This window comes from Diuraphis noxia, unplaced genomic scaffold (genome assembly GCF_037042655.1).
Source record: "Diuraphis noxia isolate RWA-SAM2 unplaced genomic scaffold, SU_Dnox_SAM2 contig0001, whole genome shotgun sequence".
Taxonomy (NCBI): Eukaryota; Metazoa; Arthropoda; class Insecta; order Hemiptera; family Aphididae; genus Diuraphis; species Diuraphis noxia.
In genome coordinates, this window is record NW_028301711.1 from 98,130,447 (window position 1) to 98,156,796 (window position 26,350).

The following is a 26,350-nucleotide window of genomic DNA, read 5'->3' on the forward strand; positions in this document are numbered from 1 at the left end:
AGGGTGATTCTTTAATCAAACAACACTCCCTTAGTGTTTGTGTGTAAATACCACCTAACATACACCTATAGGCTATAACACACAAACACCACCCCAAACTACCCAAATTTGGGAGGCTATATCTAGTAAACGGATTAACGAAAAACAAAAATTTAAACGTGAAAATTCATTGAAAAAATAGCTTTTTTAATCTATGAAATTTTAAGTATAGGTTGTCATTTGAAAATCAAAAGTTGACAATGGTTTACTTGATAAATATAAAGGTGAAAATATTTAAAACAATATATAGTTCTAGAACAAGATGGATCTAAAATTTTGAAAAAAAAAAATTGAAAAAAGTCAATAGTTTTTGAAATAATGAGTGTTGTTTGATAAAAGAATCACCCTGTATAAGTTTGAGAATTATTGAAAGTAAACATAAAAAAAATATACTGCATCCTAAATACCTATAATTAAATAATAATTTTTTTTTTTATCAGTTGTATAGGTACTTCTATATATGTCTGCCTGGAAAATTGTAGAGATGATCGTTAAAATTAAATAAAATGTGCATGGAATGATTATGATTTACAATTATTATTAGTGTTCTGCATAACTATCACTGAAATTAGACCTTTAATTTTGTAAATATAATATTCAGAATACCATAAACCCAAAATTATGGCTAGTGGTTCTCAAATCTCAACTTTTATTTTAGAAGAGAAAAGATTTGATGGAAACAAAATCCAAACCTTTTTTAATTATAAAGGAATCAAATATGGTTAGAAACAATGCTCGCCCTCCTTTATTATTTCATTACCTTATAGATAATAAATGTTGGAAAAAAAGTATTTTGAAGTTTTTTGAACATAACTTCCATTAGAAGTTTGAGCGACTTTTTTTTAAAGTTCCATAATAAAAAGTATACAAAAATACACATTTTGCAAAAAAAAAATTTCAAAAAATCGCTTGGGAGCTAAACTAGAATTATGGCCAAGAAATTAGGGTTTATTTTATTCAGAGGTTAAAGTGGGAAAAAATTCCAGAGGGAACTAATGTCTCCATATAGTTTTAAGCGTTCCATATATCATTTTATGTATAATGTCTAATGTATAAAATCCTAATTTGTTAAAGGGGACGCTTTTTAACCGCCATCAGAGGTAAGGGGACTGAGTCCTCCTGCGTCCCCCCCCCCCACTTTAACCCCTGATTTTATTTTAATATAAATATAAACCAAAAAGTTAAAAAAACAAATTCAAAAAACGTTAATAATTTTTGAGATTGGTCAATTTGGTCAATTGGTGTATCCACTTAAATGAATCACCCTGTATACCTATGTAACTGCACATTAAGTAAAATTTATAAAAAAAAATGACTCTTATTTGGGGTTACAACCTCAAACCACTCCCTTCTCAGGTGACAGTACTCCCTTCCATTAAGGCATTAACGTACCAAAGATATGTGTTATTTAAGCAAATATGACGTATGTCTCAATGAATTATATATTAAACGTTCTAATGAAACCTACAAAGTATTACCATAATTTCAGTTATATAAAAATTGCACTGTTAACCAAATTAAATATAATATCTAAAAACTTTGTATACTAAATAAGACCATTGACCTTAGCTTAGTTATAAGTTGGCTATTGGTGTTAAATCTTATTACTTTAATTTACTTTATGTTATTAAATTATACTGAAATAAATCTATACAAATTAACTTATACCTACCCAGATTTCCATGATGCACAGCGAACAGTGAAGTGCATTTTACATTCTCGTTTCTTCCAGTATGAGTAACCATCTTCATCTTTGTATGTAACACCAACTTGTCTTGACCCTTGAACTTATCTTATTATTTTTTCCATTGTAGTTAAAATAATGAATCAAACAAATGCAGAGAAAAATAATATTTATATATTCTAGGCTGTAGCTAATATAATGATTAAAATAGTTAGATAGCAACACAAAATTAAATAGATAGGTATGAGGAAACAAAAGTACAAAGGAAATCTTTTAGTTAGCCATTTTTATTAACTTCTAGGAACTTTTAAGTGGGTAAAATTTAAAATCCCAGTTTTCATTATGATGTTCAGTAATTGCTCTTTATATTACTTATAGTGGTACCAACCTCCTTGACAAAAATAATTACACAAGCTATACAATCATTATGTAAGTTAGGTAATTAATAAAAAAGAAAACTTTATATCCTATTAGTAGGGTCATTGAAAAATTATAATTATTGTAGGTAAATATTTTATTGTTTAAAAAATGTAATGTAAATATATATAAAAAGAAAGGTTTAAAAGTTTTATAATAATTATTAGGGAACGGATTTGAATGCAAATTTAATTTTCTTCTGAATGTCGGAAAAAATTGCTTTCCAAGTACAAAGTTCATTTCATACATCAAGGAATTAAAAAATTTAACTTTAATTTTGCATTTTATGACATTTTTAGTGCATTTTTATGTTTTTAAGTCATTTTTGTATAGGAATGGATAAAATGCGATAAAAATATGGGTAGATTAACATTTATTCCAAAAGAATAAAACTAAATAATATTTACTATGTTTTTACCGATCAGATAAACCCTGACTCCAGATGAAATTATTGTTGACAAGACGTGTAGACACATGTATATCAAGGGCGTATTTAATCGGGGGCGAAGGGGGCACTCCCCCATGGCCCCATCAGACATATTTTTCTACATAACACATTGATTTAATTAAATTTATTATTTGAGAATTTCAGTATTTTACTACCTACCAACCTTATGTTGGTATAATGGTATATATTTGCTATATATATACCATGTGTATAAAATAATTATAAATAATATACCGTGTGTACACCAATTTAGGGAACACTGGATTTCTCGGCCGGATTATGTTGGAATAAATTGGATTTTTTTTTACAAGCTAGTGGTATATAAATACACATTTTCAGATAAATTTCAAATTTTTACCCCTTTACATTGCATACGCAATGCAACTTATTATTATTTTTTTTTAATAGGAACTGGTATTTTTGATACCAAATTCAAATAGATTGAATTTTTTTAAGTCATTTTGACCAATTAACCATTAACTTTTTGTTTTGTCCATTGGAATAATATAATATTGTCGTATTTAGTATTTACTATTTACCACTTCAGCACTTAAGCATTAATCAGTATATTGTATATATTATTGATATCTTCATAAACATTATGCTATTTATTTTTAAACCTGTTTTTAGATCTATACTTGGAAAGATGAAACAAAAATCGTATTATTCAATACCGAGTAGATCATTAAATAAAACTCGTGAAAATCGTCAGTCCAAACAATCGTAAAATTATCAGTATTCTAATATTAATACTATTTAGTATTTACTAGTGAAGATTAAAATATAATCTGATTATTATGAATTGATGATATTATAGCATCAGAAAAATAAATTACCAAAATCGAAAGCATAAGTTTTCTGTTAGTTCCACGTGATATTATATAAAAAAAATTAAAATTAACTTAACTGCACCATAATAATAATTAACTTTAAAAAGTTGAGTTAAAACGATAAAAAATTTAACTGAATAAGTTAATAAGTTGAAAACAAAAATAATTAACTAGTTAAGTTAAAAAGTTAAAAAAAAATTAACTTTTTAACAAGTTAATGCCCACCATTGTAAACTTCTATAGGTAGTCTTAACTTGACCAATAAATTCGGCCACTTGTGAGCTCTCTTTTTCTGCAATGCGCTGAATAAAAACTTTGATACGATCTACAATGGTTGAAAATAGATTCGAATACTCAATGACCTTTCTATTATAAATATTGACGATGATTTGGCAAAAAAGGTAAATAATAATGACATAGTTGATACTTTTTCTAATAACATCGATATATTGTACTGAAATAAATACACTAGGTACACTTATTATATGTTATATACTTGGTTTTTTTGTTTGAACATGTGTTAAATTGGTTAAAATTCAATTAATTAAAAAACTGAATAATGTATGTTTAGTATGTCAAACTTTGTAAATTGTCTTATTGAAGTAAATAATTGCTAGCGGCTCTAGTAGGTACAGTTGTACACATATATTAATTGTAATGAACATATATTGCTTAGCTCTCCCCCCGGAATTTCACCAAATTTCCGTTTATGAAGCGGGAGATAGACAGAGAAAACAAATGTAGCTGTAACGACTCCTAAATAATTGATTGATAGGATAGTAAATAAGCTTAAATTAAATAAGCTTAAATTTAAGTATGTGCAATACGGAAAATCAGAAAAAATTAATATTTTAATATTTATTTTTTTATTTCATATCTGGGGATCTATTGGACACGTGGGATCTATTTAACACCGGGGGATCTAAATGACATGTGATCTATTTGACACCGGGATCCAATAGACGTTGGGGATCTAATTGGCAATAGAGGATCTACACTGTAAGGGTTCTAGGTGGCCGTACACCCTATATTTGGAAACGCGCCGCCGCCGCCAGCTGATCCATATCGGCGAACACAAATAGAAATACGTATTTCCGTAACGCCGCGAGAGAATTACGTACCACTGAAGTTTTTTTTCTCCTTCTAAATTCGCCCTACACGACTTGACCTCTCAGCAGTGTATCGATCACATTTGGATTACATCTCTCAAAAGAAGTAATACAAAATGACTGGTAAAACGATACAGCAGCTGACGACGGCCGAGCTACGTAGCGAATGCACGGCCCGTGGTATCAGCATATCCGGGTCGAAGCCAGATCTCGTGATTAGGCTGGAGGAAAACATTCGGGAGTGCGGGCAAGACCCTGTGAACGCGCGGTTCTCGTTTGTGCAGCCGGTGATCGCCGGATCAACAAGCAGTACGGAAGAGCAACCATACGCCGCATCAACACTGATAGGGACAGTGACAAGCCAGTTCGACGTACGGCCGTCCGTGGGTAGCGTTGCGGGCCACACGGCCCAGCAAACACACACGGACGGACAGCCAGGACTGAGCGAGCCACAACCCACCAGTCAACAGGGAGGGTCCGCACAAAATACAGCGAACAACATTTTCCAAACCGCGGTAGAACAGCTGCATATGTTGAAGCAAACATTACCGAAAACGAAAGACGAAACGTCGTTCGAGGCCCGTTTGATGGCGCTGGAGACGAGTGTGTCACGGTTCCTATTGGACCGAACTATTCGCCGCCAAACTATTCGCTGACGATCATTTCGCCGCCGAACTATTCGCCGCTGATCATTTCACCGCGATCGTTTCGCCGCTATCATTTCGCCGCCGAACTATAATTCGCCGCGATTATTTTCTACGTCAATTAAATTCAAGAGTTCTCCGGTCTTATTATAAGTGTTACTGTGTTAGGGTGGTGTTTTTAAATTCAAAATTTTGTTTTCAACAATCATCAGAAATATAATATAAAAATACGACTCCAGGTTTATTTGCCGTAATTTCAGAATGAAAAACGAATAACCTTTATGGTTATTTACTTATATTAATAAGTATCACTGAACAAAATATACCGGTAATTTTAACACAAATATAGATTAAATTAATAATATCATTGTTAATATTGGGTCAAAAAAATGATTATTAATATTAAGATTAGATATTTGTTAAAATAAGAATTCACAAATTATTTGATTTAATAATTTTTTTGTTTATTATAACTAATATTTACATGATACGTTGATCAAAATTTTGTTAAAATAACTTGTAATTTTGTTAATTTTATTAAATACATTATTAATTTGACGCATAAATATTGTTGGACTTACAAAAACTAAATTATTTTTACAAAATGGTTATTATTGAATTTAATTAATATATATTTAGTTTAATAATTTTAAATGACTGAATCAATAAAATGTTTATGATTTAAGAAAGGTAAATTTTAAACGAATTTTAAAATTGTATTAGGTAATGAATTAAAAAAATACATAATTGATTGCATATTTATTTAAATTAATACTTCATAGATAGGTACCTAATTATATATATCCCACAACCCACTAACCATACACACTTACAATTTTTCTATATCAAATTATCACCTATAGTGAAAAAATAGCCAAGTTTATTATATTTAAATGAATTTGTTTATTAATAATTTACATAATCAGATTTATTTATAAAAATAATCAAAATAGGTATACAGATTATTTTAAATGTATAAATACAATTAAAGATACATACATAAAAATTTAAACCTGTAGATAAATATAATTGTTATACATACAATATTAGATCAATATATGTAGGACATAGGTATTACTTTGTTATAGATCTGGGGGACACATTTTAAGTAGGTAATTTAAATAATTATATACAAATTAAACTAAGTAGGTATCTGTAGTTACTAGGAGTGCATTTGTTTGAGTACCCACCTAACTATTGATATTCAATATATAAGGAAAAATGTTAATAGGTAGGTATTTTATTAATATATTTTTGTTTATTTATTGATCCATAACAAAATTATGTGCAAGTCCTCTTAGGTACTCAATGGCTTGACGGTTTCTATAATTTTGTACCAAGTGCAAAATACGGTTTCCAGCATCCACAAATTTTCTTTTTGAAGCAGGTGGTTGATTACCCGCAACAAGGAATTCATAATATATGTCCCTCTCTGCTTGAACTTTTCTGAGCTCTATAATAAATTTCCAAATTGTCGGATTTGTCATGCTCAGCTGCGCCTGGAGTCTCCTGTGAGATGCTTCAGCAATATTATTTGTTTTCTGTTAAAATAGATATCCGAATCATAAACAAAGAAAATAACAATTATTTGTAAGTACCTAGGTACCTATTTTACTAATATAATATAAATCACAATAATTTAAAATGTATCTCCAGTCATAAATTTTAAGTGAATTAAACATTTATATTATTAAAGGTAGGTATTATAAATAAGAATATACATGATGTATTTGTATATGTTAACCAAAGTTCAGTTATTAGTGATGTAATTTTTAATGAAAACTTTGTTTAATGTCTCAATCTATATTATAAGAATATGAATTAAAATATATATATAATACATATTTAATTTTTTTATATAAGTATGCACTATGCAGTTGATTAATTTAAAACATTTTACAATATTAGTACCCTCACACATGTTCATTATTATTAAAAATAAATTTAAAAAAAATATTTTTGCTTTAATTAAAACTTAAAAATGATAATAATTCTAATATTGTTATAAGATGAGGGATTAATATTTGATTTTTTTTTTTTCAGAAAAATCTAACTAGTTTTAATTTCATATGGAGTAAAAATAGAGAAAGAAGAAAGAATTGAACTATGTAACATACCATTTGTCCTGCTAAAACTCTATTATATAAATTCCAAGTGGGTATAGGAAACGCTGGTGTTCTCCTTACACCTTCCCGTCTCAGCATTCCAATATAGTTTGTTTCTAGCCAATCGAGAATTGGCTGTAATGATGGAAACAATACTTCTAATTCTTCACTTAGAATTTCAAAATAGGCAGCTACATCTTCTGGTGGGACAAACGCCAATGCAGGTATCATGCGAGCATGTAAATTAAAGTCTGCATCATTTCTGTAGTCTCTAAATAGAGTAATATTATGATATTATACTAACTTACTTTATATATATACATACTTTTTTCTTACTGAATTATTCAAAAACGATTTATTTACAAATTAGATAGGTAGTTATGAAAACAAGTCATATATTTTTAAATTTAAATTCTATTATATATGAATCAAATTTCTTAATTTAAAAGCAATTTGTTCTGACTTTTATTTCTCAAATAATAAAATCCCTAACATTGATTTACAAAAATATATTTCATTTAAATAAAATAAAACATTTAACTTACGCCATTAATCCTACAACTGCAACATGTTTTTTCATATTTTGTATGAGATGAAAAAAACATCCTCTAATTTCAATATCAGGAAATTCGGTTCTGAAAGCATTATGAATCTCAAAATCAACCGAAATGCTTCTAGCATTTATTCCTGGAGCCAGATTTTTGATTTCCATCAGCAGTCTGTTGTATGTGGCCTGGTTTTTATTTGGTAGAAGTGCATATAAACATGGATGAACACCACCATTGCGAGTGCCTAAGATTACAAATACTTGTGAAAAAAGGCTTGGGGCAATCTTGAAAGTTCCATCCACAAACCACTCGTTACATGTTGCAAGTATCTAAATTATGAAATAAAACACTAATAAGTATCTTTATTTGTTTAAAAATTAAACTATTATATTGTGTTAGGATTGTAATATATAGGTAGTAGTATAAAATAATATTATTAATAATGCTTATATCCTAATAACTAAACTAATAATATAATATAGTATAGGCTGTAGCATGATATATTATTTAGCATATTTTTTTTTTTTTTTATTGGATGTGTTAGTAATTTTTGATTTTATTTAGTTTTGTATTCTTACTAGAATAAGAATAATATTATATAATAGTATACTATAACTATATAAATGTGCATGTTAAAAAAATAAATGTTAGTAGATTAAATACAAAATTATATTCTTATAACTTATAAGCCATTTATTCTACTTAAAATAATTTCAAATATATATACCTCCAATCCTCTTTGGCGACCAAATATGAGAATTCTATTAACACCAGGTCCTGTATCACAGAGCAAAAAATTCTCAAATTGCCCAGGTTCACATTCGTACTGTTTATAGTCTTCGGGAATTTCTAAATCCATCAATGATAATGGAGCAACAGGAATTTGTGGACCATTATGCCGCCGAACTCGTCGTACAACTTGCTTAAGGTTATTAACAGACGATAATGCCCCTTTACCAGCAATAGTTAAGCCTTCTAAAATATATATATTTTATGATTATTTCTTATATAAACAATTTTTAACTTTAAAACAAAATTAAAAAATCAGTAAAAACTTGAAATTAAAACATTGAATACTTGTGGGGTAGTAACAAAATAATGTTGGCTCTGCTGAACCCAGGAACGTTCAAAAAAACTTGATAATTTAAAACAAGGTTCCTTAGAATTTTTTCTTATTGTAGTTAAAAAAAAAATCAAAAATCGTTGGGCATAATTTTTTTTAAAGCGTTTATAGTTTAAAAATTTATGAAATATATCAAAATCGCGAACATTTACAAGTAATGCTGTGATCTTTAAATATAATAATACATTTAAATAAATACCTATACATTGATTAATTGCCACAGCTGGTGCCTCCATTGTTTCCAAAGCTCTTTTTTTAATATTAGTGATCGTCGAAGCTATCTAAATATTTTAAAAAAAAAACGGGTAAGTGGAAGTCGCTCTGCTGTGTAGTAAGTTACAAGTGGGTTATTGTAATGGATGGTGTTAAATTTTAATTCAATGATATATATTATAATGTATAATGTATATGATATTCAATGTATATCATTGTATACGATAAATGCCTTCTGAGCAGAGACGGTTTGTCGGTCTAGGATATTTTATACTATATTAATAAAATTATATTGTTATTATTAAAAAAAAAATTTTTATTTTCTTACCTATAAAATCAATTCCAAATTAATCAAATCAGATTCATTATGTAATAGGTGTGTAACTTTAAACGGTTAAAAAAAAACGTGCCTATATACCTATATATTTTAAATATTTTGCAGCTGCTGTATTAAATTTACAAGTTTTTTGACCCAACAAATTAAATTGTATTGACATTTATAGAAAAAAAATGAAAGAAATCGAAAATTTAAAAAATATATACATATATAACTAAAAATATTTTTTAAATGTTATCAAGTATAGAAAATGGCAATATAAACATAAAACATTCAAAAAAAATTTAATGTATCTACGGTAATTTGTTTTAGAGTTACATCACTTACATCAATATCGAAAATCGATTTTCTTAAAAACCGTTTTGCACAAAAAATTCCGTTTCTTTTTTTGTTTATCCCTGCGATTTTGAAAACTTTGGGAATTTTTAAATTTTGACCTCTCTAATACACGACCAATTAGATTCACTTCCCAACCGGAAAAACTACTGAAGTTGACAATCGAAGTATTGTTTTAAAATTTATCGTGTACACAAACACAAAAAAATAAAATAAAAAAACGAAAGAACACACATCTTTGTAAAATCGGTACATACATCTCTCCGCTCAGAATCTAAAATAATTGTTTTAATTATAATAAACAATCAATAGAAACAACCAATTATTGATTGACTATTGATGATGAATTTGGTATTTGGCATGGTATAATCCTCCTATACAAGCCCATTATGTATAAATACTAAAATATTCCACTTACTTCTATTCCTACTGGTGATTCATCGTGACCACCATGATTTCCAGTAACTTCGATGACACCATTGACACTTACCGTAATGCGCCCTTTACAATGTATGTCACGTCTGCGACATCTATAAAATTTGGTGACTTTGTCGGCCCCTAATTTATCAAAAATATATTGATATCCTTCATGGATAACAATTTGTTTGTTACGATTTGTAAGTACTTCCATTATATTATTATATTATAATTAAATAAAATGCGAATTAGAAAACAAAAATAAAAAAATTAGAAACTTTTAACTCAAATATCCAATAATGAATATAAGTAGGTACTTAGAGTAGTACGTCGTGTACACTGTACAGATGGACAACGAATGATTTTATTAGAAGTAAATCAATTGACTAGGAATGAAATTATTTTGTAAATAAAATTCTATAAATATAATAAAAAAAAAGTTATTTTAATATATAAGTAATGTAAATCTCTTTACCACAGCACTATCATTGGAAGGAACCTATTGTGTACATAATATTATTCTGAGATTATTTTCACATACACACATAAGAATAAAACCATTCAGATTAATTATAAACATGAAACATTCAAGTTCAATAATAACATTTCGAATGATTTTGAATTACAATAGGCTTATCTATTTTTTTCTTATTTTTTATTTTACATATATATTAATATCCTATATTAATAGGATTGTTCGCGCACCATTTTCTCTCTACGGCCTACGCCATTACATAGATAGTCATCTTAGAGTAAAATCATTGATTACAAAACTTATTGAGAATAATATTCCAATACCGTCAATCAGGGTGACTTGGAACTGGGAGGTGACTTGGAACAATTGTGTTATTTTTTGATAACAGCGTTTAATTCTATACTAGATAAGGGAAATAAAATTCTGCCTCCACAGCAATATTTTTTGGAACGTTTTGTAAACGTTTTATTATCATCGAAAATGTGTTATCTCTTATCAATAAGCCATGTGATACAACCATAATTTAATAAAAAAAATCCAAATTTTCAACTCCTTAATTAAGAGCTGCAAAAGTGGTACTTCAGCTTCAAAATTCAAGGTATTGTTATTTTTTAGTGAATTCCTAATGTGTTGTTAGTGTTAATTGTTAAGTAGAATTAGGAAATAATATTATTTACATTTTTCAGGGTTGGTTTTATTTTCCGTAAAAAATAATTGGGTGACTTGGAACATGCCGAACTATTATAAACGAACACCCGGCAGTCGTACTTACCGAAATTTTTCGGAAGAAACTTTAGACAATGCATTGAACGAAATCCGAAATAATAGATTGACTTATTAATAACCTAAAAATAGATGATTTTGTTAAGGTAAAATTTGAAACTGTAAGAGGCAACTTTGAAGAATACGTGGGACAAATTACTGAAATAGAGGAGGATAATTTACTGTGCCGGTTCCTTAGAAAGAGCCAAAGTATGAGAGGATGTTTTTCTTTTCCTTTTATAATAGATGAAGCATATGTTGGAAAAGATCAAGTTATACAAAAATTAAAGGTCATAAAAGAGAGAAGAGGCAACTATCAGTTTGAATAAAAATTAGTTCCTTATCTACTGTAAACATTTAAATTGTTAAGTTTTAAAATCAATAACATTAATTTTTGGTTATTGTTATATTGTTTTTTGTTATAAATATTAAATTGTAAGGTTCAAAAAAAATACTTATGTTGTATCTATTGTTTTACAAGTCAGTTTAAACTGTTTTATTTTTTGTTGAATATAAAGTTTAATTTTATTAATATGTTTGTTAAATTTATTTTGTGAGCAAAGACTGCAACTTATAAGAAAAAGTATTATTTTGTAATAAACAGTTTTAAAAAAATGTAAAATTGTTTTTAAATTAATAAAAATATGGTTTTTGGTTATTGTTATATTGTTTTTTGTTATAAATATTAAATTGTAAGGTTCAAAAAAGAAATACTTATGTTGTATCTATTGTTTTACAAGTCAGTTTAAACTGTTTTATTTTTTGTTGTATATAAAGTTTAATTTTATTATTATGTTTGTTAAATTTATTTTGTGAGCAAAGACTGCAACTTATAAGAAAAAGTATTATTTTGTAATAAACAGTTTTAAAAATATGTTAAATTGTTTTTAAATTAATAAAAATATGGTTTTAAACACTTTTTTTTTTTTTAAATAATTGTAGTGTTCCAAGTGACCTTCCACCAATGATTAAATGCAAGCTGCATTTGAAAAAACGCATGTTCCAAGTCACCCAACACCCCGGGTGACTTGGAACAAGCACTTTTTATTTATTTTTTACCTTAATTTACTCAAAAACTTTATTTTTTTTTTACTTAATCTATTCCTTGGAGGTGTGCGACACTGCATGATTTTTTACAGAACTTAATTATCAATAATGAATGTATTACAGTAGTTAAAAGGTCAAAATCGTTCCAAGTCACCCTGATTGACGGTAATAAAAATACAATAAAATATGACCTAAAATGCAAAAAACAAAATTACCAAAAGAATTAAAAAGTTAAAAAATGCAAAATAAAAGTTTCATACATTTATTTGTTGTTACATAATTTTAATTATGTACTCACAAAGCTACGTTTCACAATCACCAAAAAAAAAAGCTGGTAAGTGGGTACCGCTCTGCTGTACGTTAGGTGCCACGTAGATCACTATTATATATTATAGGAATGTTAAATTTTAATCCAATGATAGGTATCATTGTATACGAAAAATAATTTTGAACGAAGATGATTTGTCAGCCTATGATATAATTTCGAATAGGTAGTTGGTGAAAAAACTGGTTTATGTTTTAATGGCCTGATGAATACACCAAAATTTAAGTTCTTTTATAATTATTAAAAGCTAAATTTATGGAAAATCTCGTATTTATTTTTCAACTCTTACTTATACAAACATTTTTATGAATTATACCTACGATTTAGCCTTTTAAGACCCCAGGGTCACTGTAGTGTACCTTACTTTCAACAATTCATTACGTAGCATCTTGTCAACATATTAGTTTGAACAAGCGAGAATTTTATTTTAGTATACATATAACCCGATAAAAATCCGGTATAAATAGTATTAGAAAGAATAACAACCGATAAAAATGATATTTATAACTTAATTCTAGATATAATATCGATAATTAAATTTCTACAATGATTTATTGCTTATCTGTTATATTGCACTTGATAAGACCAACGGTATTTTTTTTCCTGGTAGTGATGTTAGTAACGAATCTATACAAACGTTTTTCGTTGTCATGAATACAATCTTACGAGTTTTATATCAGTTAATATGGAGGTACATTATCGTGTACGGTAGGCCTGCATGACAAAAAAAAAAACATATGATAACTCTATTTTTATTTCGTGTTATTTTATTACCACGATTATATCGTTTATAGAAATAATTACCATATTATAAAGGTTTTATTTTCTGTATTTCTTTATTGTTATAATAAAATAATATCTAATCAAAATGTCAAAATTACGGTCTTCTGAAATTTTATCTATACTGAACGCAAATGATTCGGAAATCGATAATTCATCTGGTGATGAAATTGACGACTTTCCACACGAAGAGTTAGATAATCTTTTGGTAGAGTTTGCTTCAAGTGACATTGAAGAAGTTATCGAAGAAGATGATGACAGTATTATAATACAAACAAATAAAAAAGACATAAAATGGGTAAGAATGCCATTTAATCCACCGATTTTAAAATTAGATAGTTTAGATGATACAGTCCCTAGTCTTATAAAAACGCCATTGCAATATTTTTTAGAATATTTTGATAAAAATTATTTTGAACAAATTTCTTATTTTACTAATTTATACGCAATCCAAAAATCTCAAACAAGATTTAAGCCAACTTCTGCTGATGAAATTAAAATTGTAATCGGTATTCATATTATAATGGGATCGCTAAAGCTTCCTCGTGTCCGTATGTACTGGGAAAAAGATACTCGCGTACCTCTTGTTGCAGATAATATGACAAGAGATCGTTTTTTTTCAATTCGATCAAATATTCATTTTATTGATAATATGACAATACCACCAGTCAATAAAGATGTTTTTATAAAAATTCGACCACTATATGATACAATTTAAAAAAAATGTAATTCTCTTCCTATGGAAAGGAATATTTGTATTGACGAACAAATGGTCCCTTTTAAGGGCCATTTATCAATAAAACAGTATATAAGAAATAAACCTAACCCATGGGGTATTAAAATTTTTATGTTATGTGGTGAAAGTGGCGTTGTATACGACTTTGTGCTATATCAAGGTGCTAATACCGAAATTGATTTACAAGTTCAAAAACAATTTGGTCAAGGTCCAGGAGTCGTATTACATCTTTGTAAAATCGTTAAAAAAAATAAACATTTTCTTTACTTCGACAATTATTTTTCATCATTCAATCTTTTTGAACGTTTGCAGCAAATAGGTATTTGTGCCGCTGGTACGATACGTGTTAATCGGTTTGCGAAACCACCAATACTTTCGGATAAAAACTTGGCTAAAATGGGAAGAGGGACTACTTTTGAAGTTCGTTCCGATGTACCTAGTTGTAACATAGGTCTTGTACAATGGTATGACAACAAAGTGGTTAATTTGGCATCGAATTTCATTACATCTGGAAATACAGATGTCGTCAGACGTTGGGATAAGAAAAATAAAACCTATGTCGATGTTGAAAGACCTGAGATAGTACAAAAATATAATAAATCTATGGGTGGCGTTGATAATATGGACAAATTAATTAGTTATTATAGAACATTTATTAAATCAAGAAAATGGACATTGCGCATGATTGCTCATGCTTTTGACATGACTGCCGCAAACTGCTGGCTAACGTACATAAAAGACGCTGAATATTTTAAAATACAAAAAAATAAAAGATACGATCTCTTACATTTTCGAATGGAATTGGCTAATGGGTTAATAAATGTCGGAAAACCAACTACGCCTAAACGAAAAAAAGGACGTCCTTGTACAAAAGATGATTATGAACCACCCAATAAAGCTTCTCCGACTTCATCAAATAGAAAAGTTGATGGCAAGCTGCCATCAGATGAAATTCGTCTTGATACGGTGGATCATTTACCAGATTTTGATGAGTTAAAAAATGCCACTAAATGTAAACTGAAGACGTGTACTCGTAGAACGCATATGTTTTGTTCAAAATGCAAGCAACATTTGTGTTTAGACGGGAAAAGTAAATGTTTCAGGGAGTACCATTTAAATGAAATAATAATATAATTTTACTATTTTTTTTTTTATCGTTTTAAAAATACTAAGGTACCAGTGTTTATTTTTTATTAAGTAAATTTGTTTTTTTTTTTATTAATTTTATATAGTTACTTTTAAGGAGTTTGTATTGTTTTAGACGTTTTAAATACATTTAAAATAATAATTAATGTGTAAATAAATATAAATGTGTATAATTTATTATTCCTATCACCAAATAATTCACATCAGTTGAAGCCCAGAGTACACCATAGTGTACTAGCATGAATTTTCCAAGAAAATGATCGAATTTTTTTTTTTTGATTTTTTACATATTATAGAGTCCATACTTATACCTAATATTGAAAAAAAAATTTTTTTCTTAAAAAAAAAGTGGGTAGGTCTGAAAAGGTTAGCAAACTTGTGTTAAATTTTCAAGTTTTTTTGGCCATCCTAAATTTTTTTATCGACACTTCAAAAAAAAATTCTCAGAAAAATCGAAAATTTCAGTGACCTATAAATAGCTAAACAAAAATTAAAATATTTTGATGATAGATATAGCCATTTATTTATAACTATAATATAAACATGTGGTGAAAATTTAAAGTATTTATAATGATTAGTTTTTGAGTTACAACCATATAAAAAAAATCGATTTGGTCGAAAACTGCCAATTGGAAATTTATGTCTTACGCCAACTCTTACTAAGGGCGCAGTAAAGCGCCTGTACTGGCTACCCAACAGTTGGCTGGCCCTTACAGGCATAGTACTGGCCACAAGTTTAGACAGTACTGCACTGGTACTGGACAAACAGCACTGGTAGTTAAGTACTGATCTAGTACTGACATATTACGGGCTCCGATCAATATTCTAGTAATGGCCAGCCATTGTTTCTCGTAGTTGTGCCAACGTTGGCGGAATACTGGCATATTACGGGCTCTGTTTCGATTTCGAGCAAGGGCCACCTAGTTTTTGTCGTAGTTGTGCCAACGTTGGCGGAGTACTGTCATATTACGGGCTCTGTTTCAATTTCGAGCAAGGGCCACCTAGTTTTTGTCGTAGTTGTGCCAACGTTGGCGGAATACTGGCATATTACGGGCTCTGTTTTGATTTCGAGCAAGGGCCACCTAGTTTTTGTCGTAGTTGTGCCAACGTTGGCGGAATACTGGCATATTACGGGCTCTGTTTTGATTTCGAGCAAGGGCCACCTAGTTTTTGTCGTAGTTGTGCCAACGTTGGCGGAGTACTGTCATATTACGGGCTCCGTTTCAATTTCGAGCAAGGGTCGAAAGTCCGTATTTAAGAGAGGCAACTGCCCTGAGCTCTAACATTTTTGGGCGTGGGCGTCAACATTTTGAGATCAGAAATTTTTATTTGTAAATTATTAAGACTTTTAAAATTTAAATTATTTTTAATATATCATGCTGTTTGAAATTTAAGCAACTTAATAAATGTATATTAAGCTATCAACGATAGAGAATTATTAATTAGTTTTAAAATTAATAGCCTCTATAGTCAATACTATAAATAGAGATCCAAAACCTTTTTATCCACTTTTTTCAACAAACAATTATATCTTGAACGACTTGAACTCTCCCGCTAATCTTCTTATGGTAATAACTTAGCAGGTAATACTTTTGTCTTTAATTATATTTGAAAATGTATTACTATTATTTTTTCTTTTATTAACTATAGGTACCTATTCGATATTTTTTTTCTATAATATCTACTTTTAAGTATCATTATTATATTCAATCTTTGATTAAGCATTTATGTATTGGTAAATGTGTTGGATATAGGTAGGTTGGCAATGTCAAACATTTTTGATCTAATTGGTAATTATTATGCATCTAGATTCTAGATAAATCAAAATTGGATTTAAGTTGTATCAATGCCATACAACGTTGTATACAATATAATATAATATTACGAAAAATAACCTGAGTATTTAAATGTATTTTACTAAAATATTTATTATATGTATATTAATTAGTTTGATTTTGACATGTCTCTTTAGTGTATTTCCTTGTTTGCCAAAAATAAATAATACCGAGTTATAAATTATAATGTTGGAATATAGTTTGGCTATTGTATATACCAACTCAAATCATTGCTGATATTCATAATGAAGTATTTAAAAACTTGATGATGATTACATATTTTTAATTTAATTAGCAATATTATATTCAAAAGCTGTAGTCAAAAAATTACTCGAGGTTAAAATTGAACAAATATATATCTAGGGGAATAAAACACAAGTTAATTAGTTATCACGGCTCGACTGTACCTATAAATAAATACTATTATTTTGTTATTTGTGGTGTGTTTATCACTTAATAGTTGGGAAAACCGTTTAACGGCAAGACCCGCACAGACAACGAACGCCGCCGCCCGTCATCGTGTTATATAATACACATCGTCATAATATCGTCACAACGACAATAGTGACAACGGCATCGAAAACTGTATGTTTGTTACATCCATGTGGTATAAATGTATAATACGACCGTGATTTTATTATATATTTATTTATTAAACGTTTTATAGTATATATTCAGTTAAAAGTTTACACTTGTGTTAAGTTGTTTAAGTTTCTATAAAGTATAAACGTTAATCTGTGTGACACAACGCCTGATTATATTAAACATTTTCGGTAAGTATTGTTTCATAATATTTTAATAAATAATAATATTATAGTAGACTTTAGCTTTAATAATAACAAGCCTCATGATAATCGATCTTGGCCAAACAAATAGACATGGACAACTGAAATAGGTACCTATTATATTTTAACTGTTTAGTATATAAGTAGATATATATACATAGGTACCTAATACATTATTATAGTTGGATTGTAAATTATTGCTTAGATTTATATAAATACCTACTTACCTACTGACATAGTACACTAAACATAAAATACATTTTTATAAATGTAGGTATAACGTGAAATGCTAGTTGTTATTTGTTAATAATCAACAAGAACTGAATTCAAAAAAATGGGTTTACTATACCTACGCTATATATCATATTATATAAGTAATAGGTACCTGGCAAACAACATTTATTATTGCTATCAGTGGCGTATATAGGGGGGAGGCCCCCTAAGCCCGGGCCCATAGTGAAATGAAATTTCATATGTAGGTATATCATGTTCAATTAAAACATTTTAGTATAATTATATATTTTTATGATACCATGGCCCACCTGTAGTCTGTTCATCGTAACATACTTCTAAATGTTGAGGAAATCGTTAATATTTTTATTTGAAAAAAAAATAGAAAAATGAATTTTACATAATATTAAGTCAAAAAATGTTTAAGTCTACCTACTTTAGAAAAATGCTTAATTTATTATATATCTTATTTAATAATAAATATATATTAATACGTTTAAATTCCTATATTTGTATCATTTATGTCATAATTAAAACCACCAGTTCCCTAAAAAATTTTTAGTTGTAACTATGGTGGGGGTAAATTGGCCCATAGTGAAAATAATTCCCATATACGCCACTGATTTGCTATTATTATTAGGTATATATTATATATATATATATATTTATAATTATAGTTTTCTTAGTTATTTTTTTAATTAATATTATTAATTTAAGTGTAATTAAAATGGTTATTTTTAAATTTAAATTTTAATAAATTTAAAATAATTATAGTTTTAAATTTTAATAATTAATTATTTTTAATAATATAAAACCGTATTATTATAATTTTATATATTAATTATTAAATATTTTTAATTGTGGTCTTTGAATAAATTGATGAAACATTAAGTGGGTACCTATAAAAGAAAACTGAAAAATGTATGATACAAAAAGTATCTATTACCTACCTAGTTATAAATGTAAATTTTATGAAATTAAAGTCATTTTTAGGACAAATTTATATTTAACTCAGTCCTTAGACCCAAATTATGTATTCTATTATTTAGTAATACTATACTTATCAAGTAGTAATAAAAATTTAGGCACTTGTATCTAATATTACACATCTAAAACAAGAATGCCACAACACAAATTTTAAAGTTTTGAGAAAAAGCGATTTGAAGTTTAAATTTAAGATGTTTTAAAGTGTTTTTTACTTATGTGTTCAAAATTAAAAATTTAAATACTTGCTAACATAATTAACAATAAGTCTTCATCAAATATTATGAAATGCTCTCTTAAAAATATAACAGTGAGCCAGTGAGTTTAATCTATGTACATTTTTGTGCCATAAATCAAATTATGGCAGTGTTTTAAATTATTACATAAGGTCTTTTTTGGATACAAACAATTTATGCATCAGACTTTGTCTTTATCTATGTGGCTATGTTGATAGTTTGGCTGGTCGTTTATTTTTTCCCACATTCTTAATTTTTTAATACATAATTTATAATATCATCATCATATATGATATAATTATTGATGAATTTTTAGTTGTGGTAGTCTTGTTTGAGAGGTGCAATTTACCTATTAGGTGTTTCATTACTGTAATTGTATGTATACCTACTTTCATTAATACATTTTAATAAGAAACTATAAACTAAATATAAAAATAATTTAATTTAACTATATACAGAGCTATAATATAGGTACCTCGTACCTAAAAACCTACTGCATTATCTAAATAAATTATATATTATTTGTTCAAAAATTATAAAAATATTAATAATAGGTATTTTTTTATTTAAACTATTCTGATGTTTATGTTATTCAGTTTGTGATGAACTTTCCAATTTATTAATTTAATATAAGCAATCAAAAATGAGTACTGCATATTATCGTTTGAAAAAACATCGAACATTTCAACGATCTACTGAAATCGAGGCAGAGGTATCAAGATCAATTACTCAAACACAAGATATTGAACTTAAAAATTCAGATTCACCTTTAGAAGTTGGTATTGTTAGAAATGTGTTGAATGAATCTCAGAATATAAGACTTCCAACAAGAATTGAAGATAATTATGATTTATCTTACCTAACAGATTCATCTATAGACTACTTAAATAGATCACCAGATTACAATCCACTTGATTATAAATATTCTTCTTCTTTATCATCTTCTCAGAATTCATCAAACTCAGACAGTAGTGATGATTACAATATATTATCTTCTTCAGTACCAAGCCCGGTACCAAGCCTTCGTGATAAATCACAAAACTTTGTTGTACGATTCAGAAGCAATATGACGGTTGAGTTAATTGATAATTTGCTTGATATATTGCGGTCTGAAAATCATGATCTACCTAAATCAGCAACAAGCTTGCTACAAACCAAGTCTAATGAAAACATTCAAGTAATGACAAGTTTAAAAAACACAAATGGGTCATATGTATATTTTGGAATTGAAGAAGGATTGAAAGGTATAATCTCTGATGAGTATACTGAAAATACCATACGTTTATTATTTAATATTGATGGCTTACCATTGTACAATAGTTCAAGTCAACAATTTTGGCCAAACTTGGGACTTATTGTGCATGACAAATATGACACAAAACCATTTATTGTAGCAGTTTACAGTGGTGATTCTAAACCTAAAAATATTAACGATTTTATAAAAGACTTTGTTCAAGAAGTAAGTTATTTAGTTAAAAACGGTTTAAATATTCGACAAAAAATGTTTAAAATAGAAATTATTGGATTTTCCTGTGATACCCCAGCAAGAGCATTCATCAAGAAATGTAAAGGCCATGGTGGGTTTTACTCATGTGAGCGTTGTGAGACAAGGGGCAAGACGATAAACCATAAAAGAGTGTATCCCAGCATAAATTCAAGGCTTCGGACAAAAAGAAGTTTTATAAAACAACGGCAACGTGAGCACCATTTAGATGGAAGGTCATTGCTACTAGATATTCCAGACTTTGACCCAGTAAATTCTGTTTTCTTGGACTCAATGCACCTACTTTATCTTGGTGTGATGAAATGGATTTTGCAACAACTTCTTGGAGCCAAAATGCGAGTTAATCGTAAATGTAAACTTTCCCAAAACAAAATAAAGCATTTCAATTCAATTTTAAAAATATTTACAAGACATGTATCAAAAGAATTTCAAAGGAAAAAATTAGACTTAGATTCATTTACTCACTGGAAAGCCACACAGTTTAGATTTTTTTTAAACTATTGTGGGGCTCTGGTACTATGTAAAATTCTAAACAAAAAAATGTACAATCATTTTTTACTGTTGGTAGTTGCATGTAGAATTTTAAATGATCCTGAATTATGTGTTGAAAATACAAATTATGCTAGGGATTTACTGAGAAAATTTTTTGAACTTCTTCCTTCATTTTATGGATCTAGTTATTATTATGAATAGCCATAATTTGATTCATATAGCAGATGATGTAGAATACACTAATATGCCTTTGTCTGCAATATCCGCATTCCCTTTTGAAAATTTTCTTGGAAAAATCAAACGAATGATTAGTGGTAGAAATAAGCCTCTAGCACAGTTAGTAAGAAGAATCTCCGAGCAAAAGGCATGTCCAAAGATGATGATGAACAATGCTATAAACAAGAAAAAGTTCCTTATAATCAACCCTGACCTAACTCATAAAAGAAAAAAAGATTTAAAAAGCATAATTCTACGGGGGCTTGAATTGAATACTACTCAACCAAACAACATTGTAAAATTGGATTCTAGTGATGTTTTTAGTATTGCAAGAATTCAAAGAAAACAAAATCGTATTTTATTACATGGATATGTATACAAGACTGTCACTGATGCTTTCAAATTCCCTTGCAAATCTTCAGAAGTTGGAATTATGAAATTGGGTAGATTAAGCAATAAAAAAAGAATTATTTCTATTGATAATATTTTAAAAAAATGTGTTTTCTTTGAAAATGGAAATCATAGCTATGCAGTGACATTACTTCATAATTCATAACAATTCTTTATAATAATATAATTATTTATAATTATAAAATTTTAATTTTAATGATAATAATCTAAGCTTACTCTAAATACCTATACATAATGTACCTAATATTAAATAAATTACATACACTTAATAAAAATAGATGAAGATATAATCATTGTAATATTTTTACAGCCATGGACTTTAAAAAAGAAACAACCCATGTTTTAGTAAAATTTAATAAAATTAAAAAATGCGATAAAACTACCATAGACTTAATACCAATATCATGGACCTTTATTGAAGATGAAAAATTATACTGCAAATATCCTAATAAAAATGAATATAGCAAAATAGACCAAATGAGCAAAATGTCATCTATCCACAAGATTTCATGGAAAAGCTTTGAAATTACACTAATGAAAGAAGCCCGTAAGTATTTGTAAACTGTACCTATTAAATAGATACACAACAATTTACAATGTACATAAGTAAATAATACTATTCACAAAAAAAATGTGAATAATATATTATGATATAATCAATGATTATTAATCATATTCAATAATATTGTATATTGTTATTTATTAAAGTTAAAAATTTCAGGGAATTATGATCAAGGTGTCAAGTATATGCAAAAAGCATTCTCTGATACTGTCATACAGAGTAGTACCATTGAAGAAGGAAATAGCTCTGAAGGCGAAAGTAAACCAAACAAACTAAGTGGAGAACAGCTTGGAATGTCTCTAAAAGACATCCCTTCTTTTAGTAAATCATACTCTACAACTGGAATACATAAAGTCAAAGGTGATCATTTAAACATAATTATGAAAACATAAAATAAGTTTAGTTTAATATGTCAATGTTAACTATTACAGGCAATGATGCTTCAATGTTTGTGATAACATCTGAATCGTCTGATGCCTCTGAAGTGTTTAATAAAAAGAATAAAAAGTTAGTACATCCAAAAAATTCTTTTTCTTTTAAAAGATTAAAAACTACAGCCAATGAAGAAAAAACAATAAACGGTAATTTCATTGATTAAATAATTGTGCTTTTCAAAATGTATTTTAAATTCTGTTTGATTATTTTATTTCAGGTGAATCAGATGCTAGTTATTCACAGTCTGATGTACCAACATCTGAATCATCTGATATCTCTGAAGTGTCTAATAAAAAGAAAAAAAAGTTAGTACATTCAAAAACCTCTTTTTCTTTTAAAAGATTAAAAACTACAGCCAATGAAGAAAAAACAATAAATGGTAATTTCTTTGATTAAATATAATAGGTAAATTTTTTAAAATGTAATTTTTGTTGAGGATGTGTACAATTTTCTATAAATAATATTTAAAAATATTAATTGTTTGTTGAAGGTAAAAGAATGTCAAATCAGCATTGCGCAACATGTAGCTGCAATAGTAAATATATGAGTATGTTATACAAACATATTTATTAGATTTTAATTCATTTTACACTTAAACTTTTAAGTTTAGTCAAAACTAGGATATAATTAATATACATATATTTATGTATTAATTTTATCTATTTCAGCTAAAGAAGCTGCAACCAAATCAGATATCGATTCTGCAGTAAAGAGCATATGCAGGAGCATAGAGTACCGAGTAAGAGAGGAAGCAAAAATGACTAGGGCTATTTTCCACATGAATTCTACTACAGCAGATATTGATAGATTATTGCAAGAAGAGACCATAATTGATTTGCCAAAAACTAATTTAGAAGACTTTCTTTCCTTTGATGAACAATTAAAAACTAATATTGAATTATTAAAAAAACTGGTAAGAATTATTCCTGAGTTGATATAAAATATTTATTATTATCAACTATTATTTAATCTTTCAGAAATTTTATATGGTGTATAATATTAAGAAAACAACAAAAGTGTCAGAAGTTTTTACAGCATTAATTCCTAGAATTATTACCAAAGATGTACAATTACTCTACACTGCCTTTGGGAGAGAAACAAACGGTGTAAGAAAATTGAATTTTTCTGCGACAGAAACCTACAAATATTTACTTGGTCGGTATTTAACCATTTATTTTTTTTTTCAAAAAAAATTCAGCAATAATTCATATTTATATTTTAATTTTAGAAGTGGTCTCCACCAAATTAACAAATGTTGACAATAAAGAAATTTCTAGTCAACTTAGCCGTTGGTTTTCTGGCGCCAAGGATAGAGATGGTGGAAAGAGGGAGAGACTTGATACAAAACGCAGTTCTGAAACCCAAGAACATATTACTTTTGATTAGTACTAAACAATAATTTTTATTATTTTTATTTAAAAAATAATGAATAAAGTTTACTAAGTTCATTGTAATTATTATTAGTGGTTATATGTTTTTTTTTGTGATGCAGAACTCCTCAGGATATCTTGCAAATATGTTGCAATTTATACCATCTCTCCCCTTGTATGAGCTCATATACTCTACTGGTACAATTATATAAATTTATAAATTAATATAATAATATAATATAATATATAACATAATTATATAATTATATATACCAATTATTTATTTATATACTGGTACCAGTTAAAGTCAGTACTGCACCTTAACCAAATACCAGTACTGGCTCAGTACTAAAAATCCAATACTGGAATAGGCAATAGCGTTATCATCCCAGACATACGCCAGTACATGGCCAGTACTGGCTGCCAGTAGCGCACCAGTATCAGTCGATACTGACCCAGTACTGCGCCTGTTGTGAATTCCCTATTGGGGCAGTACTGCACCTTAACCAAATACCAGTACTGGCTCAGTACTAAAAATCCAATACTGGAATAGCGTTATCATCCCAGACATACGCCAGTACATGGCCAGTACTGGCTGCCAGTAGCGCACCAGTATCAGTCGATACTGACCCAGTACTGCGCCTGTTGTGAATTCCCGATTGGGATGGTTATGCGTAAAAATTCCCGTTTTTTCGTCACTTTTTTTTTGTTTTTCTCGATTTTTTTGTAAACTGTTGGAAAATGTTTACTTTTGACCTCTATAATGCACCAAGTATATTCACTTTGCCATCGGAAACCTCCCCCAAAGTTTGAAATTGAAGCATTATTTCGACTAGTTATGCTGTACACAGACACAAAAAAAAACACATCATTGTAAAATGATACCTAAATCAATACCTTCATCACTCTGTTCAGAAACTAAAATACACTTTCCTACAAATGTATAGCCCTATATATTAGTTTATGAACTAGATTTAAGTGACACGATACTATAAGTGCCAGAATTAGAACAGGTGCCGCCCTAGGCCCTAAGCCTTTTTAAATATCCCGTATCTACCATAAGAAAAAAAATGTACCTAGTAAAAATGTATATGATTTTTTTTTTCCATTTCTTACAAAATTTACCTAACTTATAGCAGAGGCTCTACAGAGCAACATCCACTTACCCGTTTTTTTAAAAATAGATTTTAAAAACAGCTCTAACCATTTGTATAAATAATAGGCATTGGTTGTTTACAAAATATAAATTATCGTCGAGATTCTGATTTTATGATTGATAGCATTAATCCCCGTACCTGGCAATTATAGAAAAGTTTAAACGCTATAAAACATTTAATTCGATGGCTCTAGTCGTAATTTTGGCAAATGATAATTGCCAAGAATACATTCGCATTACATATAAATGTTTGCAAGTAATTTTGAAGTTGAAAAATCATAAATTTTTTTGCTTTTATAACTAAGGATTACAAATACAACATTAAGTTTTCCATAAGTTTTCCTTCAAGTAGCTATAGAGAAAACTCGATGCATCATTGTAGGAAAAATTTTAAGTGCGTTTGAATTTTAAATTTTTACGAAATAGCGTAACGATAACGATTTATCCTCAAACGATTTTAAATATTTGTTATTATTCAAAAAGTATAAGCCGTAGATACTTGAAAATTTTACCAGTTATTTAGATTGGCATTTTCTTTACATGATTTAATTTTCAAAATATTTTAATTTTTTTTTTAGATTTTATAGACAACTGAAATTTTCAATTTTACTG

The 26,350-nt window shown here is 28.3% G+C and overlaps 3 protein-coding genes and 1 pseudogene across 4 annotated transcripts; 3 read left to right on the forward strand and 1 right to left on the reverse strand.

The window, feature by feature from the left end:
* Window positions 1-6,173: 6,173 nt before the first annotated feature.
* Window positions 6,174-11,072, reverse strand: LOC107172127 (uncharacterized). The gene is made up of 6 exons (XM_089215196.1): window positions 10,252-11,072; window positions 9,147-9,228; window positions 8,552-8,799; window positions 7,822-8,153; window positions 7,289-7,547; window positions 6,174-6,712 (listed from the first exon to the last, which is right to left on the reverse strand). Exons 1-6 carry the CDS (start codon window positions 10,462-10,464, stop codon window positions 6,434-6,436), a joined length of 1,413 nt encoding a protein of 470 aa, XP_089071322.1. The 5' UTR covers window positions 10,465-11,072; the 3' UTR covers window positions 6,174-6,433.
* An 85-nt stretch (window positions 11,073-11,157) lies between these two features.
* LOC149062665 (uncharacterized) overlaps window positions 11,158-26,350 on the forward strand; it is a 410,648-nt pseudogene continuing 395,455 nt past the window's right edge.
* LOC149062666 (uncharacterized) lies at window positions 17,482-24,666 on the forward strand. 2 transcript variants are annotated; one of them, XM_089217105.1, is made up of 9 exons: window positions 17,482-18,129; window positions 22,526-22,762; window positions 22,937-23,137; window positions 23,209-23,358; window positions 23,430-23,591; window positions 23,703-23,759; window positions 23,881-24,125; window positions 24,190-24,367; window positions 24,441-24,666. In XM_089217105.1, exons 2-9 carry the CDS (start codon window positions 22,528-22,530, stop codon window positions 24,596-24,598), a joined length of 1,386 nt encoding a protein of 461 aa, XP_089073231.1. In that variant the 5' UTR covers window positions 17,482-18,129; window positions 22,526-22,527; the 3' UTR covers window positions 24,599-24,666. The 2 variants fall into 2 exon arrangements, with proteins under 2 accessions (XP_089073231.1, XP_089073232.1); XM_089217106.1 differs by lacking the exon at window positions 17,482-18,129 and having other exon boundaries at window positions 22,387-22,762.
* On the forward strand, window positions 19,286-21,797 carry LOC149062667 (uncharacterized). Its single transcript, XM_089217104.1, has one exon. The coding sequence runs from the start codon at window positions 20,236-20,238 to the stop codon at window positions 21,787-21,789; it is 1,554 nt and encodes a 517-aa protein (XP_089073230.1). The 5' UTR covers window positions 19,286-20,235; the 3' UTR covers window positions 21,790-21,797.